This window comes from Danio rerio, chromosome 21 (assembly GCF_049306965.1).
Source record: "Danio rerio strain Tuebingen ecotype United States chromosome 21, GRCz12tu, whole genome shotgun sequence".
Taxonomy (NCBI): Eukaryota; Metazoa; Chordata; class Actinopteri; order Cypriniformes; family Danionidae; genus Danio; species Danio rerio.
The window spans coordinates 7,374,266-7,396,825 of NC_133196.1; the positions used below are offsets into that span (position 1 = coordinate 7,374,266).

Here is a 22,560-nt window from a genome sequence, read left to right on the forward strand (position 1 = left end):
GTTCCATCCCAAAGGGGGAAGAAATCACTTTCGCGAACGCTCACGCTCAATCTGCCCAGCTGGTGGAATGAACTCCTTAACTGCATCAGAACGGCAGAGTCACTCGCTGTTTTCAAGAAACGACTAAAAACTTCACTTCACTTCCTAATCTGCAATTGCCTCTCTGGATATACCACTAACTGTACTCAAAAAAAAAAAAAAAAGACTAATACTACTAATACTTTCCTACTTAGACTTTACAGACCTGAAACTTGCCTACAGCACTTATTCATTGTTGCTCTTAGTTGTGTAAATTGCTTCCTTGTCCTCATTTGTAAGTCGCTTTGGATAAAAGCGTCTGCTAAATGACCAAATGTAAATGTAAATGTAAATGTAAAAATAGCTCACCATAGCGCCACTTACCAGGAAGTTCCATCTAATATAGAAGTAATCATTTAAAAATGTTAATATTTGCAGAGAGATATAAAAATAAAGTGTTGCACATCGATACATTAAATACGATACGTTAAATCATTGTTGAAATTGGTATTTGAGAAGTGTTTATCAAACTGGTAGCCCTCCACATTGATCAGTACCCAAGAAGTAGCTCTCAGTTTCATAAAGGTTGGTGACCCCTGGACTAAGCTGACAAGAAAATGAATGAATGAACTTTGTAAGTAAAAATGTAGGTTTAAAAATGTGGACTGTCCAGCAGACGGCGGTGTCGTATTATAAGTAAGAACCAATGCGCATGCGCAGTACGACGTCTACTAGCTCTCGAAGACACCTGACACGTGAGAAGCGTTTCAGCAGCTCTGCATGGCAAATCAGAGAAATCCAGTGTTTTAACATGCACCTCTGCAGCGCCACATGTTTCTGCGAGATTATTGACACGCAGCCTGGTTAAAACAGGATAAACATCTGCTGTAGCTTGACTCGACAGCGAACTGGAATTGTAACGTTGATTCAACTATTCGCTCTGCAGCCTATCTTGACTTTGCATCTTCCGCGTCACAAAACCATCATTTATTTCTGCTCTACTTCACGCAAACTGCTGTCATCCACACTGGCGATGATAAACAACAAACAGTATAGTGAAATCTGTATGGCGAGCAGGAAGGAGGCGTGGCATGACGCGAGAGTTCACTATTGACAGGAAAACTCCCCAAATTTGGTGCTGCTTCCTGCACTCTCCGGGCCACCATGCTGCTGTTCCGCGTGCTGGAGAATTTACGCGCGTGGACTGAAGTCTCGGCGCGTAACCGACACTGGACCAGCATTGTCGGGCTGTCAGTGAGATTTTCCAGCACTAAAGCTGCTCCGCGGTACCGAAGAATGGACTATCAGGTACAGTGCTCGAATATCTTCATCCATATGTTTGTCTGTGTGCTTATCTATGGGAATTATTGATTATAGTTAGTGAGTTTGTGCACTTTTGTTTGGACTTTGAAAGTTTTTTTTTGGTTCGGTTGAAATAGTACTGTTAATCCAGCGCACGCGGCTGATTCACCGTTGACAATTGTTACATCAGCCGTTGAGTTTAAAACCAAAGAGCGCGATTATTTGGTGTACCGTTAATCTACGCGTGGTTACAGTGAAGTCTCTTTGCTTATAATGTTACAGTGTTAAAATAGCAATAACTAACTTATATATGTATTTACCTTCATGTTGTTAGCACTTTTTTTTAAAATAGGAACTATTTGCTTTTAGTCCACATCCCTGTATTTTCAAGTAACTGTTGAGTAACTGTTACAGCTGTTGACGGTAAATATTTTTGGTGTAACGTTAATCAGCACGTTTATCGCGAACTTCATAAAAGTAACGGCAATGTTTATGTACACTAATAAAACATTTATAATTGACAAAGAAATATATATTTATTTTAATGTTGTTAGCACTTTTAAAAAAATAGGTACTATTTGCTTTTTGTCTATTTTCCTGTATTATCAAGTAACTATTACAGCTGTTATCGGTAAATAGTTTTTGGTGTAGCTTAATCTGATTAATCTGAGCGTGTTTATTGCGAATTCCATAAAACGTTAATGTACACTCATAAAACTTTATAATTACCAAAGTAATATATATATTTATTTTCATGTTGTTTGCACTTATAAAATAGTTACTATGTAACTATTGCAGCTGTTAATGGTAATTTCTTAATCTGTACATGCTTATCACAAACTTCATAAAAGTAACGTTAATGTACGTGGATAAAACATTTTTAGTTAACAAAGTAATACATGTATTTAATGTTATGCTGTTAGCACTGTTAAAAATAGGTACTATTTGCTTTTCATTCATTTTTCTGTATTTCAAATTAATTGTGCTTGTTTATCGCCAACTTTGGTGTAATGTAATTCTGCGTGTGTTTATTTTGAATTTCATAAAATTTCGACCACATCCCTGTATTTTTTAAATAGCTGTTAAAGCTAAATATTTTTTGGTGTAACATTAATTTGTGTGTGTTTATCGCCAACTGCAGTAAAGTAACATTAATTTACACTGATAAAAATGTATATATGACAAAGTAATATATTTATTTTCATATTGCTTGCAATTATTAAATAGATACTGTATGCTTACGTTGAGGTAAGGATGGTTTTATATTGGGACTTTCCCCTTAATCATATCATTTAAAACAAGTATGCTTTGCCAATTCAAAATAGTAAAATCCTATTAGCAGCCAATGACTATCAAAGGCCAACATTGTTCACAGTCAATTAAATAGTGCTAATGTTGTTTTGATTTGAAGTCATACTTGCGTGTGATTTCTGACTGAATATTCAAAGTACCATGGTATTAAGTTGTCACTGAATGAATGTGCGAATACAAAACCAACTTTATCTCCATTATGCTTACGGTTGCTTTCCCTGTATTTACAATTAAGGATTAAAGCTGTTAACGGTAATGTTTACCTGTAGGAGTTAAGTTTTTGTATTGAACTCCATAATAGTCATTATTAGTTTACATAATATTAAAGTGTTAGTACTATAAACATTTAGTAGCTATTTTAGGCTATCGTTGTCAAAACCACGTCATGTTCTGCATGATCTCATTCAGGCCATGTGCTTAGTGTTCAGGCAGCCATAACTCAGGATTAAATACATGTGGCTGTGGAAAAAGATTCTGTTTTATTCATGATTGAGTGAGCGAGATGTGCTATTTATATTTATTATTACTAAATGCTTAGTACACAGCAGTTTCATCAGTCAGCGTTAAAGAGATAGTTTACCCAAAAATGAATATTTGCTCTTTGTTTACTCACCGTCAGGCCACTCAGATGTCGTAATTTATGTTCTTCACAGAGACTCTTGTTAATTAATAAGTCTCAGTTGCTCGTATCAATCATTTATTCATTCATTTTCATTCGGTTTAGTTCCTTTATTTATTAGTGGTCGCCACAGTGAAATGAACCGCCAACTTATCCAGCATATGTTTTACACAGTAGATGCCCTTCCCAACCCAGTACTGGGAAACATCCATACACATTCATTCCCATACACTACGGTCAATTTAGTTTATTCAATTCACCTGTAGCGCATGTGTTTGGACTGTGGGGGAAACCAGAGCACCAGGAGGAAACCAATGCCAACACGAGAACATGCAAACTCCACACAGAAAGGCAACTAACACAGCCGGGACTCAAACTAAAGAAATTCTTGCTGTTTGTCAAAAGTGCTAACCTCTGAGCCACCGTGTCACCCTGCTTGTATAAATCATCTGATCGTTTTCACCAACCAAAACATTGAGCGGTGACCGATAATATGTAGTCGTCACTTGTAATTTGATTGCACTACAACAGCCAGAAATTCTGGCTAAACATTGACTAAATATTATGAAACAGTTCTGAAGTTCAGTGTTACTTGAAAAGCTTTAGTTTGTACAGACTACAGCCTCAGATGGACATTTTCTGTTTTCTGTTTTTGAATATCAGCTCAAAAATAACTTCCAGCAGAGTTATAGATCAGGATTGGATCTAAACGTTACATGAGGCATTCAGAAGCTCCATGTGCTGGTGTTTGAGATGCTGAGATGGCATGAAGTTGTTGAGATCCTGTGTCATTATGAATGTGTTTCAGGATGCGGTTTGCACCCTCAACACCCTCCAGACGAATGCCAGCGCTCTGGAGCAGGTGAAGCGAGAGCGGGGACATCCTCAGCTCCAGCTGCAGGCCATGAGGGGCTTTCTTCAGCGAGCAGGACTCAAGGTATAATCACACACAAGCAACATTAGTATAAATCAAGACTGGGGTGGACGGTATGGCTGAATCATTTTATCATGCTAACTGTGTTACTCTAATGAAAGACTTATGTTAATGTTAATTAGCCTTTAATTGACATTTTGACTGCTTAGTTTAAGGATAATTTAGTTTTATGTTTTTACGAATGTTGAATACATAAAGATTCCAGAATTGCATTATTTTAGCATTTATATCTAAAATATAAGTTAATTAATACTGTATAATTGATTTATAATATTTACTATTATTTTTATTCAATTATTATATCGTATTATACAATACATTTTATTTTAAATGCCTACATAATTTCTGTAGTGATTTTAGTTTTAGCTTTTTTTATATTTATCTAGTAAAGATTGTTTACAGTGTTAGTATGTGAAAGTGCATCCAGTTTTTATAATTGCATTGCTTAAGCCTATATTTGAAAAATAAATATTTTGAATATTTACAATAAATTAAATAAAACTGTATGTATTTGATGCATATGTTTTGTATGAGATGTATGCAATATTCAAACTAAAAACAAAACTATTTACATTTTTAATTAGTCGACTAAAGCATTTCACTCTACCTGGACTTCTTATTTTAATCACTTTGATGATGCTTTAGGTAATATTTTTTATTATAGTATAATAGTATAATCATAATATCTGTGTTATATACATATTAGGGCTGCACATTATATAATTTCAGCTTGATATCGCAATGTGCAAATCTTTAATAGTCACATTGCAGGATCTGCATTGTCAACTTGGAATTACAATGAACTCCAAAACACAGTTCAGAACATGCAATTTGTGGAGTCGTTGTAAAGTTTAACTCTAATTTAATATTATGAAAGACTTATTTATCTGTCTGTTACTGTAACTTTTCAAGTGAATTTAAAACGTTTGGGCAAAGAAAAAATAAAATTTGGTGTTTTAATGAAGATAAATTGTGTTTAATCATTTAATGCAATAGAATAAAGACTATTTAGTGTTATTTTGCATTTGATTATTGAATTTCTATACTTACATACTGTTAAATTCCACTCAAAAACCAAAAAGTATTGTTTATTTAAATATTTATTTTATTGTTTTCATCTGTGCATTTATTCATAATAAATATAATAATTTTTATTATATATTTTATTTTAAAAAATTATACATTTTATTTAATTATTTATAAATAAATAAATATTTCTATTTTTTATTTACTTCTAAATAAATCAATAATTAATATTTTTATATATATATATATATATATATATATATATATATATATATATATATATATATATATATATATATATATATATATTTATTTATTTATTTATTTTTTTTTTGGTCTAATTTTGTATATTTATGCTTATGTACTCAACTATAAACCATTCCCATCAATATAAAATTAGGAATTCTTTCCAAATAGAGCCATATTGTCAATTTATTATCATATCGCAATATAAATCACAGAAAAACAAAACATATCAATGTCAGTTTTTTTCCCAATATCATGCAGCCGTAATAAATGCATCTGTTATTTATTTCGCTTTGAATTTTCTATTATTCTACTCTGATTTTCTTCAAGTACGCTTGTGTTGGGCAATGTTTGCTTGGTTTTAAATGGTTAAATTATTTACCTAAAATAAATAAAAATGTAATAATTATAAATGACAAATTATCCAACTGTGTAGATCTTATAACTGAAATACTTTTATTTCATACATTATATTAGTATTGTAACCAGTCAGACTTTTCTCTAACAGTGTTTCTTAACCAAGTTCCTGTAGGATCACCGGCTCTGCACATTTTTCATAACCTAACCAAACACACATGATTCAGATCATCAGCTCATTAGCAGAGATTTAAAGATCTGTGATGGGTGTGACCGACAAAGGAGACATCCGAAACATGCAGTGCTGGTGATCCACCAAGAAAATTGAGGCCCTTAGAAACAGACATAATTCTATCTGCTTTGTGTCATGAGTCCATGTTCTTACTCATCTTAACTTGTCAAAACTTGTCACACTTGAATTTAAATTGCAAAATCTTTTTTGTTTGTCCTCAGGTAGAAGAACTGGATCGTCTTAATATTATTCATGTAACTGGAACAAAAGGAAAGGTAAATCAGCTCACTGAGCAGTGAAATATTGAATTTAAGTTATGAAAGTTCAAAGAAATTCTGATAGTATTTTTATTCATTACAGGGATCAACATGTGCCTTCACAGAAAAGATTTTGAGAAACTATGGCTTCCGCACTGGATTCTACAGGTATTATAAGCAGTCAGAATAATTCAGTGCTACTACATTAAGTCGTTATACTTTATAGTCATTTTTTTGGATTGTGGGATCGGTTTGGCTTTTAAAACCACTGTAAACATTGCATAACTTCACTGTTTATTCAGACACACACATGCGCACACATATATGCAAGTTCATGCTGAACTTTGCTTGTTCTCTCCGCTGAGTGAAAAGTAAAGCTCAGTATTACCATGTAAATGATGTAATCAGTTTATTGTAAGTTCTGTTTAGTTGAAGTTTAGCTAAAGCTCAATGATTTACGTAATCTCTGACCAGACTTCAGAGAGCTCTTCTAAACAAACACTGTAGTAAAATCTTTACATTTACTGTGTTATCTTTGTTGCGTGGTTGATTGGTGTTTTGTTTGCTTCTGCGTTGTTTTGATCTCCAGTTCTCCTCATTTGGTGCAAGTGAGAGAGCGGATCCGAATCAACGGTCAGCCAATAGGAAAAGAGCTTTTCACCAAATACTTCTGGCAAGTGTATGGACGACTGGAGGAGACAAAGGTGAGATGTTGTTTTGTAATTAAGTTCAACATGCAGTGTAGAAAGTCACTACTCAAACTTGAATAGTCAAGTTGCATTTGTTTATAATAGGGCGACATGTATATAGTATATTGTGCACATTTACATTAGTCATATTGCAGGATGCGCTATGTCAAGTAGGGATTATAGATGACCAAGCACAACAATATTTAAATAACTGCAAAGTTTAGAGTTCATTATTTTAGTTTATTACAATCACCGTGTTAATATAAGGGAGTTTTAAGCATGCAGGTGCAATAAACAATACATTTTAGCTATAACCAGGATTATTTGCGTTTCACTTATTTAGTGAAGACTGTAAAGACTTTTTTTAAATTGGATTATTCAATATCTGTCTGACTGCTAAGATTAGGGAAAAAAAATAAAGCACAATTAGTGTTTCTCTATTTCATCCTTTGTTTTTTATTTATCCTCTTCTTTTTATGTCTAGTTTATTTTATCATAATAAAGATGAATTGCATTTATTTAGTGAAGACTGTGAAGTGTTATTTAACATTTGGTCATTCAATATCTGTCTGACTACTTAAACAATTAGTTTTTCCCTTTTTTATTCTTTGTTTTTTATATGGTTTATTATCTAGTTTCTAATTTATCCACAGTAGTCAACATTTGAAGTGTTTTAAACCTTTCAAAGTTGCCCTAAAACGATTGAACAATATACATATATACGTACAGTATATAGGCAAATACATCCATTCCACAGATGTATATCTATATACATATATAAAAATATTAAATTAACCTCATCAAAATAAATAAATAAGTATAAATTAAAATATAATAAAAGGTTGCCAAACATATTTTCACAATTATGCATAACCTCCAGAATTATGTAAATGTTTTCTCCATATTGTCGCTGTGGAGAAAGCCAGACATTTTTTCCATTTGTTTTCAAAGATCTCTAATTGTAATCGAAGTCCATGTGTCATTTTTTTTCCATTTCCTTATCTTCTGCTATAATTTTGAACCATTCATCTTTAGTTGCTGGGTCTTCTTTATACCATTTCCGTGGTATAGCTTTTTTACTTGTTGCCAGAAATATTTTAAATAGATATCTATCCTCATTTTTAGGTTTAATAGGAATATCTCCTTGATAAAGTACTTCAAATGATCTAGGAATATGGAGATCAAAAATATCACTGATGGTGGATTGCACCATTTCCCAAAAACTGTTATTCTTGAGCACTGCCAGAATATATGCGCATGATGTGCCTCTTTTTCCTCACAGGTTCTCCAACAAGGATGAGTAGTCCCCAATTGTAATGATTTAATTTTCGGTGTAATAAAAAAAAAATTAATTAAGTTTTTCTAACTGCGTTTCATTTATTTAGTGAAGTCTGACTACTAAGACTTAAAAAAAAAGTTTTTTTTATCCTTAGTTTTTTTTTTTTTGTATTTATATAGTTTATTATATTTTATGCAGATGCATTATACAACAAAATCACCGCAATCTGCTGAAATAGACTGCAAATCTCAATATATGAAGCTAAATATTAAAAATACAAAGCTAAATTTTACAATTTTTTTCTTTTTACCAGTATTGTGCAGTCCTAATGAATAAGACTTTATATAATACAGATAATTGTAAAGCTGTTTCACAGTAATAAACAGGAAAATAAATGTAGAAAGTTCATCATATTGATAAAATATGGCTGTAAAGCGGCCTATAAAAGACAATAGGGTCATTATTTAGCTCATGTCAACTCAAATGTTTTCTTAAATCAAATGATCAGATTCAGAAAGAGCTTTATTGCCTGGTATTTTCACACATATGATGATTTTTTTTATGAGAATTACAGAGACCAAGAACAAAAAAACAGGTAATAAATATATTTTAAAAATAAATGTAAATAGTGAATGCAAATATACAAATTGACCAGTGTATGTAAAGGTATATTACTATATACAACATTGTATGTGCAGCTGACATTGTGCAAACTGACATGTAAAGTATGTTGTTAAATAAGTGTATATGGGTATAAAAAGAGTACAGCAAGTAGTGATGTTTGTTTTATAATTACTACTGTCATCAGGTGTTCATAAGATGGATTGATATAAATTCTGTTTATGCGACACTGTTATTATGAACACTTTTGTTATGAAATAATGCAAAATGTATGTGGGCTAATTAATGTAATAGTACTGCTGCAAGTGTAAACTCATGTCTGTGATTTTTGTATTATTTTTAAAGAAGATTTATGTGTGCATTAAAGAACCTGCAAAGTTGCTGTAGATTGAAACAATGAAGCAGCTTGTTTCTCTGCACTGAGCTGTAATGCTGTGTGAAAGGAGTGGAAGTTTTTTCGCTGACTGCTTGATTTGTTCCATATTAATTGCGTTAAGTGTAAACGGCAGGCATCTGCTGCTGTAAGGGCGTAATCACCAAAGCATGTCTGTCATGTGAGGAAAGAAACGGTGTCATTTGTTTCGACATTTAACCCCCGAAATGTTTTCATTTTATTTCAACAAAAAATTGTTCTAAAAAAGCAGTAGCCCAACATATCTGCATCTCAGCAACAGCATGTTTTTTCTTTTTGAAATTAATAATATGAGAGGATAATTTTGTGATCTATTCATAAAAGCACCCTTTTTTCCTTTTAAATGGATCATGAAAACAAAAACTTATCACCACTTGTCTATAACCTCAGCCTAAACCAGCCCTGATGCCAGCATAACAATACTCAACAATCTTTATTGACAGAAAATCCAAAAAGAAATGTTTATAACAGAATTGCAAAACCTTATAATGCAAAGCACAGACAAATATTTATTATACTTTTGTATGGATTAATAACATTTGTGTTGTATCTTTCAGGATGCCCATGGTGGCAGCATGCCTGCTTATTTCCGCTTTCTCACTATCTTGGCCTTCCACGTCTTTCTTCAGGAGAAGGTGAACAGCGTTAATCATCTAAATTACCTGTATTAGTATTTATTTCATTGTCTGTTAGAGCTGTGGTGAAAGATCAATTGAGAAATTGATTCTGAGATATTCAAAATGCATTGCTATTCTCCACTGAGTTGATTCTGATCTTAGCTTTTTAGAGCAGGTGGTGTTTTATACTCCACATACAGTCGTTCTCTGCTTACTGTTAAAAACAAAGCTCAGAATAAATAGTGATGCATTTTGAAAACTGATGCAGGATAATTTTCTCATAGAATTTTTTTGCACATCTGTAAGATCTGAAAGGGTACAGCTGTCATGCTAGGTTTTACTACAAAAAGAAAAAAAACGTAAAGAACTTGACACCAATATTAACCTAAAACTACATTCTCTGTCTGTCTTCTGTTAAAAACTAGCGTTGGACACCTTCTGCTGTCAGAGTTGAATCGAGAGAAAATAGAGATGCATTTTTGAAGATCTCTGAATCAATGCAGAATCAATTTTCTTGAAAAGATTATTCACCACAGCTCATGTTTGTAATGTCTAAGGCCCTGTTTACACTAATGCATACTATTTAGTTTTAAAATGCAAAAGTTTTTCTAGGTTACAGCTTCCGTCCACACTAACCCAGAGTTTTTGATCCCCGAAAATTGACCGTTTTGAAAATGCCAAAGAAGCCGTTTTTCATTTTAAAATGCTGCTGCTCTCTGTCAGTGTGAATGGGGGGAAATGGAGACATCCATTGATGACATGGGGGGGCTGCAGACATTCGCCGATTAGGGCTTTTTTACAATATTAAGTACACAAAGTTCAGTCTTACATCCTTTTCTTGTAAGTTCAGACTTCGCAAGTTTGATATGGAAGACGAACTCGCAAGAACACATCGGATAAATCTTTAAATGGACTTTATAATGTCATTGGCATACGCTGGCTACATTGTTTCACTATCATTTCAATATAATGAAAACATGATATAGGGAACTGCCTATTTTCAAATTGATATTAACAACTTGGCAGACACAAAAAATGTTGAGGCGTCGTGTAGCAACATATTTATATGACCGTCATCTTCATGCATATTTCTAACAGAAAAGAGGCTATATCATAATTGCTTCCTTTCAATTTCATTAAAAAACACAGAAAACAGCCACTGTTTTACTGAAAATCAGTTTTAATAATAAATAATGGCCATTATAAAAGTAAAACGTAAAATAAGTTTATACAATATTGGAAATAAATGCAAGATATTAGTCAAATGTGCAGAATCTGTGTACGTGGTTACATAAATTAATCTTAACATATCTTTACGCTTAGCCAAAACGCGTTGCCTGAGAACAAGTAATAGATTTAAAAGACCAAAGAGTCGTTAGATAGAGACAAGATTAATGAAATATCTATTTAACAATTATAGTGAGATGAAATCCAGAGGAAGATCCTTGATGAACTGTCTGATGTGCGCTGCTCTCACTTAGGCAGGTGTGCTCAAAGCACCCGCTGACTGCCTTGAGCTCAGACGTCCGCATACGCTGCAGTGCAAGCCAGAGTGTGTGTGGTCACGTGATGTGCGTTTTCAGCGGTGTAGTGTGGATGTAGAGCTGTTCAGAAACAATAGGTGAAACGCCAGTGTGGATGTGGATCGATTTCATTCTAAAACACTGTTTTAATCTTAAAACGTATTAGTGTAAACAGGGCCTAAGAGCCTATATCTTTTGTGCTAGGTTTCAGAAAAAAAACTTAAAGGACATGACACTGTTATTAATTATCTCAATCTAAACTCTCTGTCTTTGTGTCTTGTACAGGTTGATTTGGCCGTTATTGAGGTCGGGATTGGTGGAGCGTACGACTGCACCAACATTATCAGGTATCACAGCATTATTTGAGCTTGAGAGTTTTTACTGTCCTCCTCTCATCTGCTTCGCTGTTCCGTGTCTAATTGTCTCTTTGTGCCGCTTCAGCCTAATGTGGCCTCCATTTCATCTCCATTCATCTGCCTTCATGCTTGAAGAGTTACACATTCCTCTCATATCAACCAATCATTGATCTGCATTCTTCATGAGCTCACTTAATCCCATCAGTCATGAACCAATCAGTGGTCTTTATTTTTAATTTATTTGTGTGATAATATACTGTGACAATATATTGATGATAAAACATAATATTTGAATCATGTAGTCAGGAATCATATCATTAGTTCAAGCATAACCGTGGAGCGTAATTCTGAATTTAAAATATGCAGACTCCTAATGGAGTAAGGCACTGTGTAAAATATCTACATTTATTTAAATCTGTACTAGAAATCATAGTTTAGTAATTAGTTACCTGATAGGTAATGTGTTGCTGTTCTTGTGTTTTGCTAGGCGTCCTTGGGTGTGCGGTATCTCGTCTTTAGGTATCGATCACACTAGCATTCTGGGAGACACCATTGAGAAAATCGCCTGGCAGAAAGGAGGGATTTTTAAGGTGATTAGTGTGTTGTGACTGTAAACTCAAAGCTTGGAGATTTTGAAGGTATTCAGTGAGAGCATATGTTTATTTCAGCCTGGAGTTCCTGCGTTCACAGTCAAACAGCCTGACGGGCCGATGAAAGTGCTTCAGGAGAGAGCAGAAGAAGTTGGGGTGAGAAATATAAATGTACAGCAAGATGTTTGAGAAATTATGTCTAAGCTTTTTTATGTAATTTGTTGTCGTTTTATTTATGCATTTATTCTGTTTCACTGAGATATGAAGTTATTATGTAATATGATTTTATCTATATTAATCTTGTTATTAGTTGCTGATATGGCAATAAATTAACAAGCTCAGACTTATTCCAATGCAATGTAAAACACACACATAATTCCACACATTTAATTTTATTCATTCATTTTCCTTCGGCCTAGCCCCTTTATTCATCAGGGGTCGCCACAGCAGAATGAACTGCCAACTTTTCCAGCATATGTTTTACACAGCAGATGCCCTTCCAGCTGCAACCCAGTACTAGGAAACACCCATACACTCACATTTACGCTCATACACTTCGGCCAATTTAGTTTATTCTGTTCACCTATAGCGCATGTGTTTGAACTGTGGGGGAATCTGGAGGACCCGGAGGAAACCCACACTAACATGAGGAAAACATGCAAACTCCGAAATGCCAACTGACCCAGCCTGGACTTGAACCAGCGACCTTTTTGCTGTGAGGCGACAGTGCAAACCACTGAGCCAGTGTGTTGCGCATTTGGTTTCACCTTATTTGTTAAAAATCAAGGATTTTGGCTTTGCAGTGAGAAAAAAAATGTGTACAACTTTGATTAATTCATTCAAAAACAGTTTTATTCAGGTATTAAAGACTGCAGTGTTGCTCTGAGATGCTCAAATGATCAGCTGCAGCTTTGTTTGGAATTTTTTTGTGTTGAAACTGGCAAACCTGGGGTCTGTTACAATCTGTTACAATCAATCACATTTGCCATCCCTATTATTGACTATTTGATTGATGAAGCTGATAACTGATATATAGGCAGATAAATAAAAATACTGATTTGAATTATTCTAAGCCTGATTACAAAAACAAAACAAACAAACAAACAGGGAAAAATGTAAACATTTAGATCTTTATTTTCCCATAGTAATTTGCAAATTGTCAATGCATGGTGCGTAACTAATTAAAAGAGAATAAATATCACACACCCATAATATCAACAATGCAGATTTCCAGTTGGTTTGCTGATATAAATAATATATTGAAAACTTGCTACTAGTGTTACCATAAATATAGCCAATGCCACTGATGCATAAAGGGTTTGCTTGCAGCAGGATTTGCATTTAAAGAATTCTCATTGGGTGATGATGGAAGCCGCTTCCTGTAACCCAGCAACTTTAAATAGCCCCTATTATACATTAAAAAGGGTCATATTTCGGTTATCTGGGTCTCCAACTACATAGAAGGTCATTTTCAAAAACCCATAATAGAGGCTCTTTAACCTCCTTTCTTTGTGCACCCCTTCCCATTAAGCATTTATTGTTTATATAATAAAAATAATCTAGTTGTTAAATATTCATTGAAGATTTGGTTTCAGTTTCGTTCTGCTCTACACCTCTAAGACCTTTTTACTATTGCACCAATTTTTTTTGCAATATATTTTTTCTACCCTCTTTAAAGGGTCACGAAACACCAAAACACATTTTTTGAGCTGTTGACAGTCGTATATGTGTCCCACACTGCTAAAAACACTATTAGGACACCTATATTTCACTACAAAGTGTAAATTGGTTGTTTTTGCGTTATTTAAGCAAATTCGTACTTCTGGTTTGAAACAAATTTTTGAAGCTGTGTCACGGTCATGACATAATAGCGTTGTATTCCAGCGTGCAGACTGGACGTCTGTGCCAGAGTGTGTCTTATTACGTCTTACAGTGTGATGCATTAATGCATGAGTAAGGCTTGGTTCAAACCAATCAGCGCGCTCTATTGTGCAACTTCATTAATATTCATTACTGTCATAGTGTTTAGACTGCAGAGACGCCACGTTGTGTTGGCAAAACAAGCGTGAAGTGTTGCTTTTATAGTTTGCTGCCGTTAAGTTTTGTTTTCATTTTCTCTCTGTGAGAGCTCAGCTGGCGTCACGTGTGGATTAACAGTGTACACGACGCTCGACAACAATAACTTGCGTGTTTAAGGAGGATTATTTACCTGAGAGCTGTTCTCATCTGCAAACGCTGAGATCCGGATTCGCTTTAGTCTCCTGTTAATAAAGACGCGGCTCTAGTTGCTGTTGATTGTCCTGTCTCTACAGATTTGGTAAGTGAGCGACCAGCGCTCTTTGTTTATTCAGTTTGTTTGTATCGAACTAAGTTATCTATTACACCGAGTGTAAACATGTTAGCACCACAACCAAACTTTAACCTCAAGTAGGATTTTCACCGCATTTAGTGACCGGAACAACACACGCGGCTTTTTGACGCTACCTGCCGAGTGCATCTAAGTTTCCGGGAAATGCGGAGTTTTTTTTTCTCTCATTTGCAGTGCGGTATCAAACATTGCATGAAAAATACACGCTTAGAGCAGTTCCACGAATCAAATATTTTGTTTGTCGCGAGGGGCATGAATGAATTCCCTGAATGAAAGAGCCAAACTGCAGTTAAAGTCAACATTAATAATTTGGCAAATAATTTGACTACAGATGTCCATGTAAACACTGTCACTTTGTCCCCTGTGTGTGTGTGTGTTTTGACTCTGAAAGTCAGCGCGCCCAAATAGACACTCCCACACCAAGCCTCTTTTCTTTCTCCGACACTCCCCACTAAACAAAGCTGGACACGCTCACTTTTCTGACTTTTTCCAAAGTAGAGGTTGAAAACACCCTGCTGAAACGAGGGGTTTCATGGCCCTTTAATTGATAGGGCCTTTAACATCTGGAGGAAACATGGCCTAATTACAGTTGATCAACTATTCGTAGATAATAATTTTGCATCTTTTACTCTGCTTCAGGAACCTGATCATAAATGGTTTGCTCATATTGTTCTCTCTGTTTCTCAGTGCTCGCTGTCGGTGTGTCCAGATCTGGATGAGTACGAGAGCGAGGGTTCCCTCAGCTTGGGGTTAGCTGGTCAGCATCAGCGCAGCAACGCGTCTTTGGCTCTTCAGCTCTCACACACATGGCTGCAGAGACACATCCTCACAGGTGTGTGTTTGTGACCGTATGTTGATTAGTTTACAGTGGTTTTTCAGTGTGTTTATAATCTGTTTGTTCCTCAGATCCAGCGTCTCCAGTGGAGTTCAGCGGTGTGAGTTCAGCTCCAGCGTTTCAGCCCAGTCCTGCAATGATCAAAGGTCTGTGAAAACACAACGCTTTAGGTCAGCATGAAACCGAGTGCTGAAATATAATTCGCTAAACTGGCAATGGGCGGAGTTACAGACCAAAACAAAGACTTATGGGGCGGTCTATCGTGCTATTTGCATATAATTAGATGCTTGAACATTTTAAGTTTACTTGCTTTATTCCTGAAATTCACATTGGCTGAGTGGTTAGCTTTCACCTCACAGCAAGAAGGTCGCTGGGTTGAGCCCCGGCTAGGCCAGTTGGAGTTATGCAGGGTTAAAACATTTGCTGGGTAAGTTGGTAAAGGATCTAAACCGAAGGAAAATGAGTGAAATTAACTTTACAACAGATACAAAATCACTCCAGTTTCGTTGCAAATTGGCTGACATGGATTTTGCTGAGAGGGTAGCTTTATGTGAAATGGAAGGCTGAAAAACGGCATAGACTTGTTTTAGCCCTGTTTATGGGTCCATCAGATCTTTCAGAGTTACCACCAGCTTGGTGACTTTCACAAACTCGTCCAGGAGCTGCGCCTGGATGACAGCCAGGGCCGGAGTGGGACTCCTTTTCAGCCCTGGAGTTTCAAGCCTCAGACCGGCCCACCTCAGTTCACGACTGACTATATTAAAATAAGTACATATCCAATTCAGTTTCTAAGTACACTATCACGTCTTTTTTTAAGAAAACAGCTGCTTTAGAACTTCAAATGTTCAACAACCCTAACAGTATTATATGTCTTAACAATAAAAATGAAAAAAATAAATAGTTTACTTAGACGAGGATCAAACCCGGGTCGGAGGCGTCGTAATCTAATGTGCTAACCGCTGTACCACAACAGTTGTATATTGAGTTATATCATCATTAACCTGCAGGGTGCATCCTGCTCACGAGGCTGCGAGAAAATAGATAAAAAGAGCAGAGCTGCGGTAAAATAATGAATAAGGCGACTGTGTTCAAGTAAATAAATAAATTAATTTAAAATGTGTGACTGCTGAGAGCAACAGATTCTGGATCTAGGGACACCAGACCTCGCGGCCAAAAAAACCAAGTGGTGCTCGCTGCAGAGCCATTTGAGGAGAGGTGAGCTCCAACAAGGGGGAGCTTAAGCTTGAGCTCCACCTTTTTTGCACTTCTTCTACGAGTGATGTCACTGGGGGTAGGGTTAGGGGTGGGGTTGGTGTACGCATTAAAACAGCTTACAGGAGGAGGAGCGACAGCTCATGCTCCCCCTCGCTGGAGCTCAGCTCTCCTCAAATGGCTCTGCAGCGAGCACCCTCTCAAAAAAACGGACCGGCCCACCGGGAATTCTCCCGGTCTTCCCGATTAGCCAATCCGTGCCTGATGACAGCAATTACTAGAGCAAGCTCCTGATTGATTAACACGGCGCAAATATTCAACAAAGTTCATATTTTTCATCTTAAGCACTTCAAATGCTCAATTTGTGCCATGTCATTCGCTAAAATTGCTAGCCTTGCAACATGGAACACACATTTCCAAAACAGATATCACCAGTAAACAGAGGACAGAATAGATTTTGTTGAAGATTGACCATGAAGAAGTCTTGAAGCATCTGTCAGTTGTGGTAAACATATGTAATGTTTTGACAGGTCTTGCGGAGACTGAGTGGCCTGGACGCAATCAGACACTAAAACACGGTCCTGTGACCTATTACATGGATGGAGCTCATACCACACGCAGCATGCAGGCCTGTGTGCGCTGGTTCAATGAGGTCGCAACACAACACGAGAGGAACGCAGGGTGAGACTGCCTTCATCTTTATTTATTTGTGTATTTATTTGTTTCATAATACAATTTTAAATGTAATTGTGACTTCATTTTAAAGTAAAATTAAGATACTAATAACTCTTAAGAAACTATTAATAGACGTTCAAACTATTTAAACTTATTTACATTTAATGAAATATTTAAAACTGTATAAATGATTTATTTCACTCAGGTAATTTTTGTAGTTTTCATGTAAATATGAATAAATATATAAAACCTTTAAAGTAAGGGCGGCATGGTGGCTCAGTGGTTAACACTGTCGCCTCACAGCAAGAAGGTCGCTGGTTCGAGTCCCGGCTGGGTCAGTTGGCATTTCTGTATAGAGTTTGCATGTTCTCCTTGTGCTGGCGTGGGTTTCTTCCAGATGCTCCAGTTTCCCCACACAGTCCAAAGACACGCACTATAGGTGAATTAGATTATCCTAATTGGCCGTAGTGTGTGTGTGTGTGTGTGTGTGTGTGTGTGTGTGTGTGTGTGTGTGTGTGTGTGTGTGTGTGTGTGTGTGAGAGAGAATGTTTGTTTGGGTGTTTTCCAGTACTGGGTTGCAGCTAGAAGGGCATCCGTTGCATAAAGCATATGCTGGAATAGTTGGTGGTTCATTCCGCTGTGATGACCCCTAATAAATAAAGGACTGAGCTGAAGGAAAATGAATGAATGAACATTTAAAGTAGTAGTATAATAGTAATTTTAAAGTAACACTGTCTAAAAATGCTTGTGTGTGTGTGTGCAGAGGTTCAGTGCTGAGGGTTCTCTTATTCAACGCTACAGGAGAGAGAGACTGTGCCGCCATGCTCAAACTGCTGGCAGTGAGTTATTCATTCATTTTATGAATCGTTTGACTCTTGTGAACCACATCGAGATTCAGTTTAATATGCTGATGCTTTCTGTGTTTCAGCCCTGTCATTTTGACTTTGCTGTGTTTTGTCCAAACATCACAGAGGCCATCGCGTCCTGTAATGCAGGTAAGGAGTCCTGTACATTCATTACAGGTAATTAACATTACAGCTGCTTCAAGAAAGACTATATATATTCCACATTTTAGGATGCATTTTGACTAAAGTATACAGCAGAGCCTGGCAAAAGAAAACATCTCTATTACATTAGATTTATTTGCTTTTTAAAGCATTGAATTGTTTTAGTAAAATAGTAATGTCAGACCCTTGTGCAGTATTTGTAGGACTAATATTACATTTATTCAGCCTTTTAGATGTGTTAAATAAAGCACAATCAGGCATGGCCCTAAATAATTGCAACAATATAAATTTTTCTTTTAAAATAAGAAACATTCTGTTTTATATTTGGTATATTTTAAACAAATATTTAAACATCTTTATAATTTTATAATAAAATTGTTATTTGTATTTGTTTATTTATTATTATATTGTTTGTTTATTTTGTATATGTTATTTATATTGTTATTAGAATTTAATTCTTTTCCATTATTTTTAAAGCAAATAAGGAATATTTTTAGAAAATGACATTCTGTTATGTATATGGAATATACAGTTGAAGTCAGAATTATTAGCCCCCCTTTGAATGTTTTTTTTTTTTTTTATTATGAGACGTAAACGTTTTTATTTTGGATGTGATTAATCGCAATTAATCTTTGCTCAGCACTAATGTTTTAATTTTTATATTAAATTATTTTAATCAGAGTTTCTATTTGTTATAAATATTTTTGTTTCTAAATTGTATTTATAAAATAATAATAGATACATTTAAGAAAATTGCATATTCCATTATATATTTAATGCATGTTTATGTGTGCATATATGATTAATCACAATTTATATTATTGTCATGTATTTATTTTATATATAAAACATCATTTTTAATTTCCACAAGTTTATTAAAACATATTTTATTAAATCTTTTACATGAAATTAGTTCTTTCCTTAACATTTTTCTTCAAAATATTGTGTATTGATCAGTTTTAGTCTTGTAATTACTTGTTTGTTTGAGCTGAAAACCTTTCCATGACTATTGTTTCAAATCAATTATAGTTTTTTTTTATTTCTTATAATAATGCTTCATTACAAAAGTAAAAAAGTACAGTGGTATTTATCTAACACACTCCTCTCCCTCAGACCAACAGAACTTCAACGTTTCTGTGGAGAACATGCTGACCCGTTGCCTGGATAACCAGCAGAGTTGGCGCGTCCTAAATGGACATGAGGAGAAGCCGGAGGCAGAGCTTCTGATTGGCGGAGGCCTGCCATTGGTTGCTGAGCGTCACGGGGACACCCTGGTATTCCCCTGCATCCTCAGCGCCCTGCAGTGGATCAGTCAGGGTCGAGACTCAGTCCTGGCAGACGCAAACAAACACACAATACCTGTCAAGCCTAGCATAAACGCTAAAGCTGCGCCGCTTCGAGAGGCCCAGAACATACACGTCCTCATCACAGGCAGCTTACACTTGGTGGGAGGAGCCTTAAAACACTTGGATCCCGCTTTAAACTCTTAATACACTCTTCTCCAGTGTCAGACTTGCAGAAAGTGCGCCACCTAGTGCCTAAAATCTTACTCACAGCTCAGTATTACTGCTAATCATCAAGGTGTTTTTCTAAAATTCCTACTTTTATAGTACGTCGGACCAATTTGGTTTTGTAAAAGGCACATCAATCCAAATCTACTTGAGCTGCTCGTGTTTACTTGGATTTGACGTACTTGGTGCATTGAGTTCATATTTCTGTTTCATTTTTTACACTACAGTTTGTTTTAAACCAGTGTCTTTCTCTAAAATGACAGTGAGAGGTTGCCTGTCTGTCAGTGTTTGTGGTATTTTTATTATTGCACTGATGAATAATGTGCCATATATAAAACACTGTTCTCTAATTATGTAGTAATATATGATTTCTTACTCATGCATGGGGAAATTTGCCTTTATACATGCAAAAAGATGATGTTCAGTGCATGTAAACACTGAGGTTTCCACATTTGTTCATGCCACATAAACACGTTGAATTTGTTGTCTATATATATAATATACATCAAATGATTTTTCAATGAAATCTGACTTTTTACATTTGTAATGACACTGTTTTGTAGTATTTTATGTTCTAATAAGTGTATAGCTCAGGGGTGTCCAATCTCAGTCGTGGAGGGCCGGTGCCCTGCTGAGTTTAGCTCCAACTTGCCTCAACACACCTGCCAGGAAGTTTCTAGTGTATCGAGCTAGAGCTTGATTAGCTGCTTTAGGTGTGTTTGATAAGGGTTGGAGATGAACTCTCCAGGACACCGGCCCTCCAGGACTGAGTTTGGACACCCCTGGTATAGATTAAATTAAAATGGGTTTTTTGAGTATGTTACAACACTTATTATGGGTTGTTTTTGTCATCTGTGAAAGACTGGAGGATTAATATAAAATCTAATGTGAGTAAATATTGGTTTGGATCAATAAAATTGATACCGCTCTTGTCTTAAAGTGTCATAAGGTGCTATTAAAATGTTCCAGGTACTGTACATACCAGATTAAAAATTATATGAAAATATGTAAGAAGTTCAATTTTGCGTCTGCATTAATTCGTAGTAAATGTACGCATTTCATTTATTTATATATATATATATATATATATATATATATATATATATATATATATATATATATATATATATATATATATGTATATATGTATGACTTAGGCTATAATTCACACAGGCTCACCAAAATTAGGCAATAGAAGATTGGAGAAATGTTGCCTGATCTGATGAGTCTGATCTGGCATCAACAACATGAAAGCATGGATCCATCCTCCCTTGTATCAACAATTCAGGCTGCTGGTGGTGGTGTAATGGTGTGGGGGATATTTTCTTGGCACACTTAGTGGCCCAATAGTACCAATTGAGCATTGTGTCAACACCACAACCTACCTGAGTATTGCTGCTGACCATGTCCATCCCTTTATGACCACAGTGTACTCATCTTCTGATGGCTACTACCAGCGGGATAACGCACCATGTCAAAAAGCGAGAATAACCGGAATTCCACCGGGTGCTCCGGTTTCCCCCATAGTCCAAGCACATGATACAGGTGAATTGGGTAAAACTAAATTGGCCGTAGTGTATGTGTGTGAATGAGTGTGTATGGATGTTTCCCAGTGATTGGTTTTAGCTGGAATGGCATCCATTGTGTAGAACATATGCTGGATAAGTTGGTGGTTCATTCCGCTGTGAAGACCCTGGATAAATAAAGAGATGAATGAAGCCCCTGTAGTGTAATTTTGTTTATTCTATGTTTTGTAATTTATTTATTTTTATTACTATTTTATTTGTTGATTGTCTTTATTATTTGCGCTCAGTTCTGTATATTTAGATGAAAATATTCATTTGAATTTCGCTGCATTGTCTTTGTGTTTTACGTCAATAAAAAAAAGTAATATGTCATTGTGAAATTAGTTTCATGTAAATTGACTCTCCTGCATGTATTTTATTTGTATTAGTATCTTTTAATGCTTTATTTATGTTATTATTATTATCACTTAGCGGTATGATACATGAATGTGCTCCAAGCAGGTTTTGCATCTCGTTTATATACACTATAAGGAGCAGCTACGCTAATTATTATCTTTATTCTCTATTTTCACCTGGGGATACTCATCCCAAGGCCCTCAGACTATGCAGTCACTGATTCGATCCAAGACCAGCGATGACATGATCACAAGTTTTCCATAATCCTGGACCAGGCTGTATCCTGGCTGCTGTGGTGGTCATTGACGAGTGGAGAGCATGGGACTGATTCCTGTGACTCTTCAGGGACTGACGAGTGTTCGCCGAGGTCCAGCCTCCGGCGCCTTGACTGCAGTTTGTCGTGCCCAACTGAGTCTGGTTTCTCTCAAGTTTTTTTAATTCTTCACTTTTCGCCAATTGGTGAAGTTATTTCCTCGCTGCTGTGGCCACTGGCTTACATGTTTTAGAATTTGTAGAGCTGCGCATTGATGGATTTGCTCTTCAGTGTTTAGACCAGGGGTCACCAAACTTGTTCCTGGAGGGCCGGTGTCCTGCAGATTTTATCTCCAACCCTAATCAAACACACCTGAACAAGCTAATCA

General features: G+C 35.7%; 1 protein-coding gene across 3 annotated transcripts; it reads left to right on the forward strand.

Moving 5' to 3' along the window:
• Positions 1–739: 739 nt before the first annotated feature.
• Positions 740–21,001, forward strand: fpgs (folylpolyglutamate synthase). Of its 3 annotated transcripts, none has more exons than XR_012396519.1 (16): positions 740–1,326; positions 4,059–4,187; positions 6,267–6,320; positions 6,406–6,470; positions 6,892–7,006; positions 9,861–9,938; positions 11,729–11,790; positions 12,287–12,389; positions 12,468–12,545; positions 15,445–15,589; positions 15,664–15,738; positions 17,335–17,485; positions 18,243–18,318; positions 18,408–18,474; positions 19,600–20,593; positions 20,762–21,001. XR_012396519.1 is itself a non-coding variant. In NM_213437.2 (15 exons), exons 1-15 carry the CDS (start codon positions 1,183–1,185, stop codon positions 19,974–19,976), a joined length of 1,719 nt encoding a protein of 572 aa, NP_998602.2. In that variant the 5' UTR covers positions 1,155–1,182; the 3' UTR covers positions 19,977–20,936. The 3 variants fall into 3 exon arrangements, 1 of the variants encoding a protein (NP_998602.2); XR_011007966.2 differs by having other exon boundaries at positions 19,600–20,540; positions 20,769–21,001; NM_213437.2 differs by having other exon boundaries at positions 1,155–1,326; positions 19,600–20,936.
• The last annotated feature ends 1,559 nt before the right edge of the window (positions 21,002–22,560 follow it).